The sequence below is a fragment of the Pholis gunnellus genome, assembly GCF_910591455.1.
Source record: "Pholis gunnellus genome assembly, chromosome: 14".
Classification (NCBI taxonomy): Eukaryota; Metazoa; Chordata; class Actinopteri; order Perciformes; family Pholidae; genus Pholis; species Pholis gunnellus.
The window spans coordinates 6872492-6889055 of NC_136541.1; the positions used below are offsets into that span (position 1 = coordinate 6872492).

At 41.0% G+C, this 16564-nt stretch overlaps 1 protein-coding gene across 1 annotated transcript; it reads right to left on the reverse strand.

Moving 5' to 3' along the window:
• Nucleotides 1-891: 891 nt before the first annotated feature.
• LOC306705668 (von Willebrand factor C domain-containing protein 2-like) lies at nt 892-5218 on the reverse strand. The gene is made up of 3 exons (XM_079172483.1): nt 4768-5218; nt 3291-3420; nt 892-3069 (listed from the first exon to the last, which is right to left on the reverse strand). The coding sequence occupies exons 1-3, from the start codon at nt 5116-5118 to the stop codon at nt 2879-2881; spliced, it is 672 nt and encodes a 223-aa protein (XP_079028609.1). The 5' UTR covers nt 5119-5218; the 3' UTR covers nt 892-2878.
• Nucleotides 5219-16564: the final 11346 nt, after the last annotated feature.

A 16564-nucleotide genomic window follows, 5' to 3' on the forward strand; every position in this document is an offset into this window, starting at 1 on the left:
TGACAGGCAACCCTTAATGAGGTCAGTTACATGAGGAAAGTACAAGCTGAGGAGTGACAGTTACTGGAAACAATGACGGATATAGCAAGAGAGGCCCCAGTGTGTACAAACGGTAACGTACAGATGTTAAAGATCAGCAACAGAAACGTCAGCAGAAACAGTATTTGAAACGTTTCCTTTACTTGAGAAGAAGAAACAACCACGAGGAGCGCTTGATGTTTCTTATTAATGGACTCTTGACTTTTGAAGCGGTTCCAGTCGTCAGGCACACCTCAGGTGGTGAAGTATCGGAAACGCTTTTTCAAATACATTTTTTTGCTGTAAAGCAGACAGGACTTTCAGGCCTGTGGGCATTTTTAAAAAATCACTGTATCTATAGCGATGTTTTTTTTTTTTTGTACATTGAATGTTGAAAATGTTATATCTTATATAGAATGCATTATGTCATATCAAACCTACTTTTTCTATACAATCAATAAATCTGATGGTTAAAGATTGTATGGTGGTGTTGTCAGTTGCTTGCTGTGTGTGTTTTTTTTATCCCCGGTTACTGAAGAAGACACTCTAACTCATGAACCTGTTACTGTTGTCTCCGTGTTACTTAGTGGCCTAAAATGCCAAACCCCCGTTTGGATTACCTTCGGCTTTACTTACGCAGTCTTTCTCTTCCTCTTTGATCTCCTCTTTCATGCTACAAAGTAAAGCTTTGTCTCCTTTACTCCTCTACTTCTTTTTTCATTCTTTTAATTGTTTTGCTCTGCAGGGAAATAAGGACGTTGTCCTCTTAGAGCCAAACCGGTCACAAAACAGCAAATTGTTTAATTAAAGTAAAATGATGTAACTCAAGCGTTAACACAAAGAGGTTTTCAATGAACATAGAAAGGTGTTTTAATTTGGAATATTTTAAAAGATGCCGGGGTACATTACCAGCAAATCACACTACATGATTCATGGGTGTGATTCATATTGGTTCCCTTTTATTGTAGGCGGTACATTTAAACTCCACTTAAAAGAGTAGTTTGACATTTTAGGCTTTTTTTTGAGAGTGTAGTCCATCTTCTCATTTAACTCGCAGCAAGAAAAGAAACAAGTATATTTCACAAAATGTCGAACTATTCCCGTAACCTTGTCTTTCTGTTTATTCGGTAATTAAGAGCATAACTATAGAAGAACAGCCTTCAGTTACGTTCAATTTTCTTATTCTGAATACCTTTGAATACTACTCCCGCCACGTAAATGTAAATACAGAAAGAGAATAGTTATTCATAAAGTCTCCTGATAAAATGAGATTTTAAAGGTGTTAATAACCCTAAAAGTTTCAACTTAATCCCAAACCTTGCACGAAGAAGCTTTTCGGGGCGAATCAAGTCAGTGAAACGTGTCGGTTGTAATGATATACAGCAGCAGCTTGGGAGACTTAAAAGTAAATGCCATTACAGGCTTCAACACTGCACATAAACATGAAACAAGACAAGATTATTTTTGGTTTTCATTCAAAGGTCCCTCAAGATTAAAGCGGTGTATAATGACAAATAAAAGAGGAGGACGATCTTCTGCAGATATAAAATGACAATACACTTATTTTCATCATATACTGACGACAACTGTACACTTTGATAACAGTGGCAATAACGAGGAGGGCTGTTTTGAAGAAAGGCTACGCGTTATTTCTAGTGAACAATTAATAAAGCAGTTAATTACACATTGTTTTTCCTGCTCTACAGTGAACATGCACGTCGCTCTTGTCTACAACTACTGTACAGTCATATGTTCGACCATAGTCTCATCTGTTATATTTCAATTAGCCTGGATATTGAACTGCAGAATTTACAGGACAGTTATAAATTGTTAATTACTTCGCTGATCCATTTCCTAGTTGAAATTGCATCACAGCTGTGCATACATTTGGCTGGTGCATCAACCCGTGACAGGTCAATTACGATTCCTTATCATCCAATAATCTCATTGGCTTTGTTGTGTTGCCAGTCGTTTCCCTCTTTTAAAACATTTTTTAAGAAACTGTGGACAGGCAGATCAAATATAAAAGGGTCAATATCTGGAGTGTGGTCACCTTTCAAGGGTGAAGTTGGTTTGTTATAGTTCAGATATGTTTGATTATGGTGTTTTCAGTAGGAGTACGGACATTTCAGTATGCTTAGGGATTAAGGCCCTGTAAATCAACCATCTTATATTTACATCACCGCAGTCCATATTATTGAATGGAGAGAGATTTAATCAATTTGTCCTTCATAAATTCCCTGTTTTCAGTGGTTTTCAAGGACTACAATTCATCTTCTTAGCTATAGCAGGATTAAGTCTTATCCAGTCTTTGTTACATATAAGTAAAGCCGGATTAAGGTATTAGGAGGTATATGGATCTTCCACCAACCACCCACTATCCATTGTGTATCTGGCCACAAGGTGTTAGTTTGTAGTTATTAGTTTGACTAAACACATTTTGGAATATGCGCCATGGACCACGATATAAACTAAATGAATGAAGATCTTATTGACTAAGAGTCTGTCTATGTGACAGAGCCAAATAGTTGGATTATAATCAAATTGCTAGAAACCCACTGACATGCAGAGAAGCTGGAGCTTTGACCGGTCTGTAACTTAGCCTTGAATTTAGACCGTGTTTGCAATATGCAGCCAAGGCCTGTTAGTGGGCCAGCCTTGTCCACCAAAGAGACAAACTTAGTAAGCCTCATCAGTATTACAGAAACCTTGGATACAAAAATTCCTTGTGTAATGGCAGCTCTATTTTCTATCTCAGCTGCACGGGAGGGTTCAGCGTGTTCTTAGAGATGGAAGGAGTATCAGCCATCAGGGATTGTATATTTTAGGGTAACAGCTGGTTCTCTGCTGACGGAGTGAATCAGTTTTTCTTGGTGGATGGTTGTTCTGGAGTACAGTGTTTGAGGCGGGAACAGGTGGCGAGACGGTTCCCCTCCCAGTAGCCGGCGTCCTGGCCATCGTGACAACGACACTTGGTGCAGGAGTCGACCCAGATGGGCTCTCCTGCAGGGATCACCTGGTTGCGTGATGCATCGACGTAGCAGTTAGGACCTGGAGGGAGACGAGCAACACTGTAAGTGTAACCGCAGTTGAACAGACTTTACAAACAGGGAAGCACATATGGGTCAAATGCATACGCACTCATCCCTGCATGCAAATGATCAAATGCATTGTAATTTGATAGTGGAGTTCACACAGAGAAGATAAATCTCCCGTGGCATCTCTGACAGGCACTTTCAACATTTACAGTTTTTCTGCTATTTTCAACATACCGTCCCTGCATTCAGGGCAGCAAATCCCAGCCTGGTAGACAGGGTTGACGCATGGCGGAGGGGCACAATCTGCAACCAGACAGCGGGCGATGCCATCATTGTCACAAGTACACTGCTCACATTCTGATGGCTGGGAAAACACACACACACACACACACACACGCACACACACGCACACACACGCACACACACGCACACACACGCACACACACGCACACACACGCACACAAACAGTATGACAGTTAATATGGATGTTATTTATGACCAGCACCTCTCCCCAAGCCCTCTTCATGCTATCTCAAAAGGGGGCGCTATTTACCTCCAATTCCCGGCTGTATTCTCAAGTTACATACCGGCATACCAGACTGTGGTTCATCGGTTCAGAAATACAGTCTATGGTTCAAGAAGCTTTCGAAGGAAATACGCTGAAAAAGATGTATATAAGCTGATACTTATTATTATTACTTTATTATTATAACACACGAGTTTAGGCAAACTGTTTTATGGGTTTTAGTTTCATCATATTGTGCATAGTTATACATTTGAATAACAGGCAACAGTAGTACAGAACATGCATGAAACAGACCAAGAGGCTGTAATAGCTATTTACAATCTGGCTCTACTGCACATTATCTAAAGTTTCCTGCAAAAGAAAAAACTGAAAATCATTGGGGTCTTCAACGTGGTCATAGTGTCCACGTTGTTCTTTTTAATACTATGTGGTTTTCCTTTAACATCTCAACAGTTGGACTTGAGTCCTATTCTGCACATAGAGCCTATACAAATTTGAAGTGACATTTAAACCAGAAAAATAAAATAAGTATGGCATTAAAGCCTTCACAAATGCTGCAGTAATTAATTCAAGATTCATTTGTGCAGACAGGCAGTTTTGGACTTATTGCCAATAGGCCTTTTTTTTCCAAACATACTGCTGTATTTGTGTACTCTAACCTAAAACTGTGAGATCCATCACAAATAATAGCAAAACTATTCTATAAGTAGTTTCCAACCTTTTTGACTTGTGACCCCTTAAAAGTAAACAGTGTTCGCTCATAACTGGTCACAGGTTATGGCCTCAGTGAAACAGTTCAGCGAAAGAGTGATTTTAGCTTCTTCTTCTTCTGGACTGTTTCAAGCATTTTAGATTCATGAGGAAGTAAAAACTATCTATTTAATTAATAAATAGCAAAAACTAGAGAAAAGTTAGAAACAATGAAATGTATTATCTCTCTAATCCCTTAGATGTTTCTTCAGAGCTGACCTCTAAAATGGGCAACACTTCTATGTACACTATGTAGATCCTTTTGACTATATTCTGATTCCATATAAGAAGAGACAATTAGCCCTAATCTCAAAACATTTAAGGCCCTGTAATAAGATTATCTATAGGTTCATGCCGTCCCCATCCCTCCTGGAAGCCATCAACAGGCCATCCCCATCTTTGCAAGCTTATAGGTGTCAGAGGTTTCAGGCTTACCTGGAAGTTCTGCCCCAGCTCGTACACCACTCCTCGGTACTCACACCCGATCTTTTCGCACCTGGGGCAGCAGTCGGTGGGGTAGTGGCTGACATGGATGCACGCAGCCGGGAGAGAGGTGCACTCTGTGCGGGAACACGCGGAGCCCTCAGTGGTGCATTCACATTGGGTGCAGTGATCGGAGTCCAGAAAATACCATTCCCCCAAGAAGTATATGCTGCCGTTGGCCTCGCAGGTGTTTTCCTGATGTCCGGCGACTGAGAAGCCCAAACCGGCCTGCGCGCAAAGCAGTAGTGCCAAAACTGCCGTGCGCAAACTGCGCTCCAAGGCAGGGCGCTCAGTGAAAAGCATGATGACAAATGTAATTCACCTTGCTCAAAATAAAAAGTTAGTGTTTGGTCGACAGGTTACCCAAAAGTATTACATTGTTACTGGACGCTAAAATCCTCGGCGTTACCTCAGTCCTCTTTCCGCAGAGACCTACTGGGGCTGCGCACACGTCTGTAAGGAGCCCGGAAGGGGGCGGAGGTTAGGGGGGGGGGCATAAAGAGGGAAAGTTATATTCACTGCCTCTCACACCCGAGTGTCAGCAGATGTCTGTCCCTCCCCCGAATTAACATTAGGCCTATTACAGACTGTTACTAGAGCACAGGCGGTCTATTGTGCTCATTATGTGCAATTACTGGAGTCTACAAAGCATAGAATGTGGTATTTATAGGTCATCTGTTACAGTGTGTCACTTTGTATTGCGTTTTTTTGCAAAAAGCAAAAAGAACCCAACAAACGAGGTAGAACCAGAGAACCCGACTGTTCACGGATCTCGCGAGATCTCCCTCTAGCAACTGGAATGTTTACCCTGGATACCACAACTGTGCTAGATCCAGGTTGAGGTGAGCGTTTTGTTTTCCTCTTTAGCAACATAGAGAATACATCTGATGAAATGTCCACGTGTTTTTCACAAACGGCTTTTTATCATTTAGTCGTTAGTGTTAGAAATAAACTATGTCAACACGTGGTGCTTGTGAAATATTCGGTTATGTTCGGTCTTGATCGTTAGCTGACAGCTGTAGGCAGAGCAAGAGGAACCATAAATTAATTTAGGTTTTATTCCAACAAGGAGCTCCATGCAGTGAACAGTTTCATACCCCTCCACCTTAGCGTATGGCCTCAGTGGTGAGAGAAGTTCAGCTAACGCTACTCTACAAAAATACTCAATTACAAGTTAATATCCTGCATGCAAAAACCTTACTTAATTAGCTGAAGGTGCAGAGGTTACACAGTCTGCAGTGGGGTAAAAAATACAATATTTCCCTTTTGAAATGCGGGCGGTGAAGTAGAAATATAAAGTGGAATGAAAGGATAATACTCAAGTGAAGTATACATACCTCAAAATTGTACTTACAGTATTTGAGTAAATGTACAGTTACATTTTAGCACCGCAGTTTCTCTCTGTTCCTTCACTCCTAGATTACTATTCCTATGCAGTCTCTGGATGGAACCCAGCTCTGGAGCCCTGGCCAGTCCCTGTGGGGCCTGATCGCTGAACATGTTCCTGGGTCAGATCTGCCGAAGATCCACACGGCACTGGGCTCCTCTCTGGTTGACATGTACTCGGAGGTGCACACTGAGGTGAGAGTGTTGCCTGCAATATGTCTGATTTGTTCGAATGTCTATAGCTACATTTGACATACATGCCTTTTTAGTTGGAACATTCCTCTTCAGATTCAGCGGGTTAAGCGTTGTATCACTTTTCATGTTTTATTCGTTCAAAGCATTCAGAGATTGTGGTAGCATCCCACAAGAATACGACCACACCATATACAAGAATTTCCTTTTCAGCTCAGTTTCAGGGTGAATCCAAACATTGCTCACCCAAGCATTCCTGACCAAAGAATTTAGGAACTGCTGTGGTTAGGTTGTGTAAGTAGGTTGGTTTGGCTGCGTATACAATCATTAATTCCCATACTCCCTAATAAAGTTAAATGTGGGTTAGCTGGCACTGTGCTGCAGTGAAGTCCAAATGTGAGCCAAGCAGACAGACATCAATATTTCCTTAAGGCCAGCTAAACTCTGTGCCCTGAAGCCCATTGCATGGTGAGCACTCAGCTCTAAATGACCTCACCCAAGAAAGACCTGCTGGTTGATATGAAACATGCAGCTACGGTGGAGTGGCACACACCTCACGAAATAGGCCAATTAAAGACTCGAGTGACTCTCTAAGTGTGGTCACGAATCATGAATATAAAGAATTATAAATATAATGAAATCATAAAATAACAGGACTTCAGTAATTGCTGTAGCTTGCACAATTTGATATGATAGTGAATCATAGTCTGACTGTGTTAAAATGAATCTAGTTCAGTCATTACTATTTTCACTGTTGATTTATTTTAACATTTTTCTGAATTAATCGATTCATTGTTTCATCTGTAAGATCTAAAAAGAAATAGTGAAAAATGTCCATCACAGGTTCCAAGAGCCCAAAGTCTCGTCATCGAATGTCCTGTTTTGTCCGATCATCAATCCGAAACCTGATATAACACAGAGACAAATAACCTAAATGAATAAACTAAAGTTTTATCAAAACTGTTGCGTGTCAATCAACTGATTGATTAATCAACGAATCATTTCAGCTAAATGAAACTCAACACATTACAGTGCATTGAAAGAGACTCAGTGGTTTACCTAAATGTGAGGAAAGGCAGCCTATATAGTCTACTGAAGGAACATTCCTTTAAAGCTGAATTACATAAGAGAGGCCATGCCATGTGCACTTAAGACCAAGTCTGTAGCTGTAGATTTCACACAGACACAAAGAATTCCTCTTATCAGCACTTTTTGTTGGGTTTGAAAATCTCTGTATTTGCTGTTTTCTTTCTCAAACTGTGTATTTTACACTAGTGGTTCTAAAAGTGGGGTCCGTGGTACTCTGTCAGGGGGTCTGCAAAAGAATCTGCTATAAATTATAGAATTGCGCTGTATCACTAAATAGTGAATATCTACAGATGGGCACCATTTGTGGCAATAAAATAAGCATAATGTGTCCAAAACTTGAAATGAAGGCTCTGAAAGCTGTCAAGTTGTGTTCAAATGCAATTTGAAGATAATCACCCTCTGTTCCAATGTATCTAAGTGGTATTTACATTTACAATGGCTTCTAAAAGTGCAAATGGAAAATGTTCTCCCCTCTAAGCGGTCACTGGCGCCAACAAGTTAAAGTACAACCTAGCCTCTCTCCCTCTGTCCGTCTTCCGTCTGTCATCTTTGCCTTTCCACTCTCCTACCTTCAGCCATCTTCTACCGTTTTCTCTTCCGTGTGTTCGGTATTTTTAAATCTCCCCATCTGTAGATGTTATCAGCCTGCAGTGATCCATCAGGCCAGTCGCTGTTTGCAGAAAAACATGTGGACAAAGTCTGTCTCAGCTCTCAAGCTGTGCCCTGAAGATGCTGACCACATGGTATTTTTATGACAGTTGACATTTAAAAATCACATGTGACACTTTTTATATGCGGCACGCAAGACGCCCTCCTTTTCACACACACACGCACACGCACACACACACACACACACACACACACACACACACACACACACACACACACACACACACACACACACACACACCGGCATGCACACATATTTCATTCAGAAATAAATTATGAAATTAAATGTCTTTTTTACATTAAAAAAACCTGCATTTAAAGCACTATTCAAAGAAGCATTAAACCAAAAATCAAACCAGAATGATGCAGAGTAATTCAGCTCATTTAGACACACTATCATCTGCACCCACACGCACACACACGCACACACGCACACACGCACACACACACACACACACACACACACACGTACAAAAAGAGGCCCAGCAAGCTTAGTGAGTCAGGGGGTCGGTATAACAGGGTTAAAGAGGCTAATCCTCAACCATTGCTAAGACCGTTAGCAACACATATTCTTTGACTCGATTGTGTATCTGTCTGCGTAGAGGAAATAGGTGTGTGTGTGTGTGTGTAGCATGTGTGTGACTTTCAATATTTCTCTGATGTTTTCTCACCTACAGTTCAGTGTCTGCAGTGGCTGGCTTTGAAGCCCTCAGACGGAAAGAAAGACTTACGCTGAGAGCTTTACGAAATTTCTAAGCAAAACAAAAAATCAAAAACAAAGCACAGAGCGCCCCATTCAACTCGACTAGTGCAAGCAGGTTTTCTTCAGTTATTACAAATACTGCAGGGTGGATCTTTCCCTTTCCTCTTTTTGTTTTTATGTCTGCGTCTGCTTGTCTCCATGTCTTTCTATGTTATCCCTCTTCTGTCCCAGTTTATTTCTCCTTCAGCCATGTAATGAATTCCATCCCTCAGTGAGCCACTGTGAAAAGTAATAGTTGATCTGAAGGCGAATCCTCCATTCCTCAACACCACCATTCCTCCCGCCATCAAGGTCTCCTTTGTCTCCGGCGGTGAGATCAGAGGGAACGTTAGCCTCTCTTTTCAAGTCTCTCTCCAAGGCCAATCGCTCTGTACCTCCCTCTACACGCTCACCACGTTCTCTCTACTGAACGAAAATGAGGTATTTAAGTTAAATGTATTCTAAACCCCAATTTGAATAATTCTACATAATAACCTCTAGTAGGTCATTTTTAACTGACAGATTTAAACAGCTTTCCCTTAAAATAGCTCCTGGATGAGATAAACAGTCTCACAGCAGAGGGAGTGTGTCTGTGTGTGTGTGTGTGTGTGTGTGTGTGTGTGTGTGTGTGTGTACGTGTGTGTGCAACACGCTGTGTGAATGCTGGTATGTGAGTGGACGTGCGCACACATGGGCACACATGCAAAGACCAGAAGTGGCGTGTTTTGTATCCTCCAGTGTATTCCTTTGAAGTCTTCGACTGCAACATGACAGAAATGATTGGCCGGCAACAGGTGTGGAGGTCTTAATGGTCACCAGACTTCACTGAGACATATGTGCACACAAGCATTCACACACACAACATTTTAACATCTTTTATTTTTTTGTTTTTTATTTCTTTTCAAGTCATCCTTTTGCTGTTGCATTATAGTTAATTATGGTGATTTTTTTTAGCACAGATTTGTGTGAAGATGCAGAAAACAAGCTGCTGAGTGCTAAAGTAAACCTATTGTACAGTCCTGAGTGCTCAGACCTTCTACTGGCTCAAAGAGGAAGTCAGGCGTAGAGACTGACCTTTTCCACATTTCCAGTTCTTTGATCTGCTGTGATTATCCTACTGTAGCAAAATTACAAGGACTAAAAAGCTGCCTGGTCCTGCAGCAGACGGGGATGTTTGTGTATTCACATGGCCCAAGTTCACCATGCTCATTGTGTGCCACATGTAGCTACGTGTTCTACAACTGCAGACGGAATATAGTGGGAAAGCATGTTAACATGGTGGGACATAGTGTGAGTATGATATGGCTTAATTAACAACAGTAATGTAGGAGAGTGAGGCTGTTTTCTTTTCAGATTTACAGATTTTCACCAAAATGTATCGGATAAAAGAAAGTTTCACCAAGATTGCAATGTTTCCTTTTCCAAGAAGACAATGTTCAATGTTTATAGCAGTAAACAATGTTCTTCTTGTGCCCGGGACGGCTCTGGAAATGTTTTCACTAACAAAAAGTGATGAGAAAAATGAAGATTTTCATTCATGTTTTCATCATATATATTTTAATCTCATATATTTTCCCCATTTTCAATAGTTTAACTAATCATGGATGCATTCACGCTGGCCTTTTTTCTTTGACAAAATAAAAGCAGAATACAGCCCATTGCAGGATATCAGGCCAGGATACCTTTACAGGTAACTTAGTCAACAATCCTTCTTGATCCTGTACAAACAGTGTAGTCTTCAATTTACGTTGGAGAATCCTGCACTTACCCACACTTCTGAGAATGCACCGATACGCACAGCATCATTTCCTTTTCACAGATTATAGTCATATTTTGGACTCACTGACGCTATAAAGAAATAAGATTATCCTCCGCCGCCTTCCCTGAGACATGAAAAGTCCTGCTGTCATCCCAAGTCAGGGAGGCTGTCAGGAGAGTCGCTGGATGACGGATGTCTGCATCACTGCTTGCTGCATATCGCAATTGGACTGTCCACTCTGCTTTAAAAGAGGGAAAATGTTTTCATTTATCATTATGGTGCAGGATCATAAACTGTCAGCTGTGAATGAGTCACCTGGACTGACAGAAGTCTGTAAAGCACATCTCGTAACCTGTTAGTATGATTCATTATTGTATGCATAATCCCCCTCACTCATCATAATAATAATATTTGCAGGCGCAGATGTGGCATAAGTTGTGGCAAGAGAGCCAGCAAGGAAGCAGCAGCAGCAGCAGAGCAGGGACCCCGCTCCCACGTCAGCGGGCCTCCCCTCTAGCCGACCCCCCCGCAGTCAAAGAGCTGGTGAGAGCCGAGGTCAAGATGCTACTGCAGACTCTCAGAGAGAGAGCCAGCAGGGAGGGACGGTAAGAGCTCACACACATGTATCTACTCCACTGTGCATTATTAATGTATTATTGAAAGTAAAAATGTATGCCTACTTGTACAACACGAGGGAACCATTAAGAGGGATGAGAGAATTAGGATTTTGGTATAAATCAGAAGGACCACAACACAAATGATGTATTTTTTGTTATGAACTGTCAAATGGTAATAAATCAATAAAATCTAATATTATTTCCCCCCAAAAGATATATAGGCCATTTCAGAAAAAGACAAAGGACAGAGAACAATAACAACAATAAACTCATTATCCATATCTCGTAACACTTCTACGCCATGGTCACCCAAAATCTGATGCATTGTGTGTGCATCTGTTGGCGGGTCTATGTGTGATTAAATTAGTTAACATTGTGAAAAAGTCATTTTGAAAACTAGATAAATATCAACACTAACATCCACCACTGACTGACAAAGAATATGGTTTTGCCACAGTGGTTTAGTTTATCCCACTGCAGGTTAACGTTATGTTATCGCACACAAATCGTCAGTCAATTCTAAATTCCAAATTGACCTTGATGACAGCTGATAAGAAATGACACGTTTGAACCACGTCATCAGGAAATGTACTTTTTCAACATTTTTTAAATTCAAATTAAAACATTTGACGGCTGGCTTGATGTGGCAGTTTAGTTCCAGGTTAAGAGTCCACATATGCATGATTTATTCTTTTAATATTCAATAAATGCAATTTCTTTCTTGATCTGATTTTTTTTTAATGTGAGGTTTTCACAGTCCTGGACATAAATCAACTACTTTGTTCACAAGCCAAGACATGGTATGAATAAGTAGGTTAAGACCTTGCTCTCACACTCTCATTGTCATTTGTCACCCAACAAAGAGTGCCATAAAATGCTGTATTGTGTTCCCACGTCAGTTACAAATGGGATGGAAAGCAGAGGAACAAAAGCTTTGGGCGTAGGGATGTTGCAAACTGGTTTGGGAATTGTGGAACAATGAGACAATTATAGGAGGGAGACTTCCAATGCATTCCACACCAAATGCCAACAAACACTAGATTTTAAAGGCCCAGGCGCTGCTAGCTTTATTGGATTAAATATATGGGTTTTTTTTTACCTTAAATGGGAAGCTATATACTCATCCTAAAATGGTAAAGAGTGTATAAAATTTTGTAAAACCGACCTTTATTCAGTTGATTGTAAGAGAAGTGCTCACAGGGAGATCGCAATGAAGCTTAGTACGCCGTGTCTGCTTTTTATGAAGCACATTAGGGAGTTATAAGCTCCGCAAGAGGTCATGATAAAACTTTCTAATTACTGTTTGGTTTTTAATTTCAACAGCTAATCGTACAGCTCCTGTCAGAGATGAGCTTCTAGCATTTGGCAATTAAATTACATGTATTAAGATACTCTAAGGAATGTCATAAAAACTGTTGGCAGGATAATATTGGTAAGTGACACTGTCCTTCAGTCTTACGTTGCAATTTAAAGGCCTATGTATGAAAAATGTTTGTATGAAGTGAAGTTTGTGTGAGAGTCAGAGTCTGTAGAGCTAGTAACTCTCCCAGCAACCAGCTCGCTGCTGGCAGGAATGTTTCCCCGAGTCACTGCTCAGGTTTTGTTGAGGCCTTTTAGGGAAAAACACAACATAAGATGTGTTGTTCTCCGCTTTTTGTGACAAACCATAAATTGCCTGTCAATTTATTCGACTTCTTTTTTATTGTGATTTTGTGCGTCGTTACTCTATTGGCTGCAGGCAACTCTTTAGTGTGTGTTTTTTTGTGTTTGTGTGTGAGCGAGCGCTTATTTTGTTTATGCCATCCTCTCCTGTCCTGCTGTTGGTCTCACACATTTGTGCATTGTTGATCGGTTTGCATCAAAGTGGCGGACCGACCAACAGCCATCCCTAGAGCACAAACAGTTGAAGCGTTGTTGTGTGTTTTTACTTAAAGCAACATTATTCTAAAGTGTAGCCCCCTGCAGAATTCATGCAGCATTCCATGCATCAAAACAAATGTATAATGTATCTCCGGTGCTTATTATGACAGCTCAGTTGACAGGTATTTACTTTTAAGTAATTGTACAGCTTTTTTTAAGTCAGGATGACATCAAGGCCTGATGCTTTAGCTGACAATCTAATATCTGTAACGCCACAGGCCCAAAGCCCAAAACAGCACTGAGTCTTATTAAAGTGTCGCCGAGCATGACCTGAACTGAGTCCCTACTAGCTTACACATCTCAAGTCACTCTTGTAAAGTGCTGCGGCCGGGATGTAAATGGATTACAAAACAATAGTGCATTGTTATTGGCTGTGTAGGAGCACTACCGAATACGGATTGTGCCAGCACAAATCGCTTTCCCTCTTTGAACTTGGCTTTGGTATACTTGTAGACCTCGATGCATGGTAGGCTACTGCGCTTGAGGTTGTGTGTGCTCCACAGCCCTCTGTGAGTTCGATTTAATCCGCTTTGTGGGCATGAAAATTGGGAAATTATTGCCAAAGCATCAAGATATGGAGACCAGCATCTTTCTCTCTCTCTCATAAATTGTTTGTTTGAGCATGTGTATGTATGTGGATGATTTTAACGTAACTCACCAGACATTTTAGCCAAGAACACCAACCAACCCATTTGCTTCAAGCCACACCAACCGTTTAAAGGGTAAAATAGCTCTCATCCACATTCCAGATCTTTCCTATGATTTGAACCCTTCGTGCGTATGAAGATGGGTGTGGACCTTGTAAAAGTCAACACGCTGATTTATGTTATTGGCCTCCTCCTGTGTGGTCCTGATGCCTTAGCCATCCACGCACATTCACACCCACACCTCCATTGCATTGTCTGAGTGGCTAAAAAGACTCATTTTCCCTCACGTATAGGGACTATAAAATGAAGCCGGACTGACCAGGCTGTCACCCCGTCTGCTGCAGCCGACACCATCTGCTCGTTTCTTTTTCTCCCAGGGATCATTCAGAAAATATAATGTTGCTGCTGTTTATCTTTTCCTTCCTGGATTAAAAAAAAGATAATGATTGTATATATTGTAAAATGAGCCACGCTCTGATTATATAGTTTTAGTAAATGCACGTTTTATTATCTTCATGGGACTGAAATCACCGCCAGATCATCATGCATAAAGAAAGAAACCTTTGTGCAGGCAACGTCAGGCAATCAATTAATCACTCAAACGTTATTAGTGCAGCAGGTTGCATACTATGTTAGTGCAATTCAAAGTGCTTGACAGGTGACAAACATGAACACTAAAACAACTAGAAAACAATCTAAAATAGAGATGATGAAAGTGAAGTAATAAAATAGATAATACGCATTACAAACTTTGGAAACAAGAATACAAGAAAGACATTGAGATCAAATGTATAATTGCTATAAAAGAATCAAAAGTCAAAGTAACATAAACGTCTGTTGTTGCTATAGAGTTGCTGAGGAGCTCTTGTTTCGGTACAAACCTGAGACGGTGGACTATGCCCTGAGTCACCTTGACAGCTGTTACAGAAACTGTACCAACCCTGGAGATACTGACAATGGAAGCAGGTCAGTAACACTACGACTACAGAACTTGAATATTTGATGAAATGATACAGTGCCTTACATCAGGCATCCTCTCTTTTCTGTCTTTTTGCATCTCCTCTCCTTCAGACCGAGCTCTCGCTGTTCTGTCCAGTCCACCGCTGAAGATGAGATTGAGGCAATGAGAGACAAGCTGAATGTCTCTGACATTGAGCAGGTGGTGGAGCGCCTCAGGTGAGCTGCACAGAGCAGTCCGAACCTTTTTGTGACTGTATAGCCCGACTGATACTGGATTGTTGAGGTGGATACTGAAAAAAAACCTCTGATTACAATATATTGAGAGATGATGATGAAATAACATAAACACTGATTTAGATATGGTTCCCATAGATTTGTATTTTTTAAAGAATTGTGACCAAGATTCCAACTAAGTGAAGTGGGACATTTTAGGATTGAAATAACAACTTGTTAGTCCTCCATGGCGGACACTGTTTCTAAATGACCTCAAACCTAGTTTGGCAGTTCTGTGCTGCAGTTTCTTATTACTTATCGACCACCACAGCCTGAATTATATATCTGGAATAAGCTTTATATCTAGCACTACTTGTGACCCCCCTTTTAAAGCACAGCTCTGACTGCCTGCGACCCCTTAATCACAGGTTATGTGAGTGATTTTTCCTCTCGAGGTCTATCCAGTTTTTCATAAGAAAATAGGAAAAAGAAATAAACTAAACATGCTTTTATGTAACATCCTTTTGTTTAATCACTCCCTGACTCCTCAGAATGGGACTACCTGGGTGGTCCTGAACCACCAGGTTGGGAACAACCAGCATAGAGGATTAACCTGGATGACAACAGGATAGTCAGTGTATACATACTGAGTAAACAACACGATACACTGGTCCAATACAAAAAACATGTCTTGTCTGGCCGATCGTGCAGATTGTGTGTGTGTGTATGTGTGTTCTTTGTGGGGTAGATTCCTTTGTTTGAATTATAATTAAAATCTGCTCTGTGAGTCTGTAAGTGAGTTTCTCGAAGCTCTCTCATTTTCCTTTCTCCCCCCCGACTCTCCTCGGTGGATTCTGTCTCTTCCCTCCCTCCTTCACACTCCATCCCTTACTTTGAGGCCCACAAGGCAACACGGTCACTGGGGATACCTTGGAAGAGAGCCCCCCCCCCCTCTCTCTCTCCCTCTCTCTCCCTCTCTCTCCCTCTCTTTCCCATTTTCTGACTCGACCAGAACAAAAAGCCCCATTGTCAGAAAAAAGGATCCCAGAGCAGGCAGAAGTTTCTTTTTCATTTGAAAGAAGTGAATAAAGTCTACTCTGGTTATGTAACTAGAGAAGGAGAAAGTGTGAGGAGGGAGAGAGGGAGGGAGAGGAAAAATAGGACACTGTATCCTCAGTATCCTTAAAGAGAACTGTCGAGGATAAACTCTGAGCACACAAGTGCACCTATGCTGTTGTCACTGACTCCTTTGTGTGATGAGGTGGTTCCCTTCTGCTGATCTATCCAGCAAAGTGTGCCTCTCCACATACCGCTGCACAAACCTGGACCATTTTTCAAATTTCACATGGTGCCCTTCGAGTTGATCATACTCATAAGATATGTAATTATACAATTATTATTATTATTTTAAATTATGTGGAAGCATTTTTACTGCATAACTAAACAAATCACAGCCATTATGACAATAAGCCCTTAGCTTTTAACTCAGGTGTTTGGCTGTGTGTGTGCGTGCTGTGACTATCAAATGCACAGTTTCCACTTTGACCTAGATTTT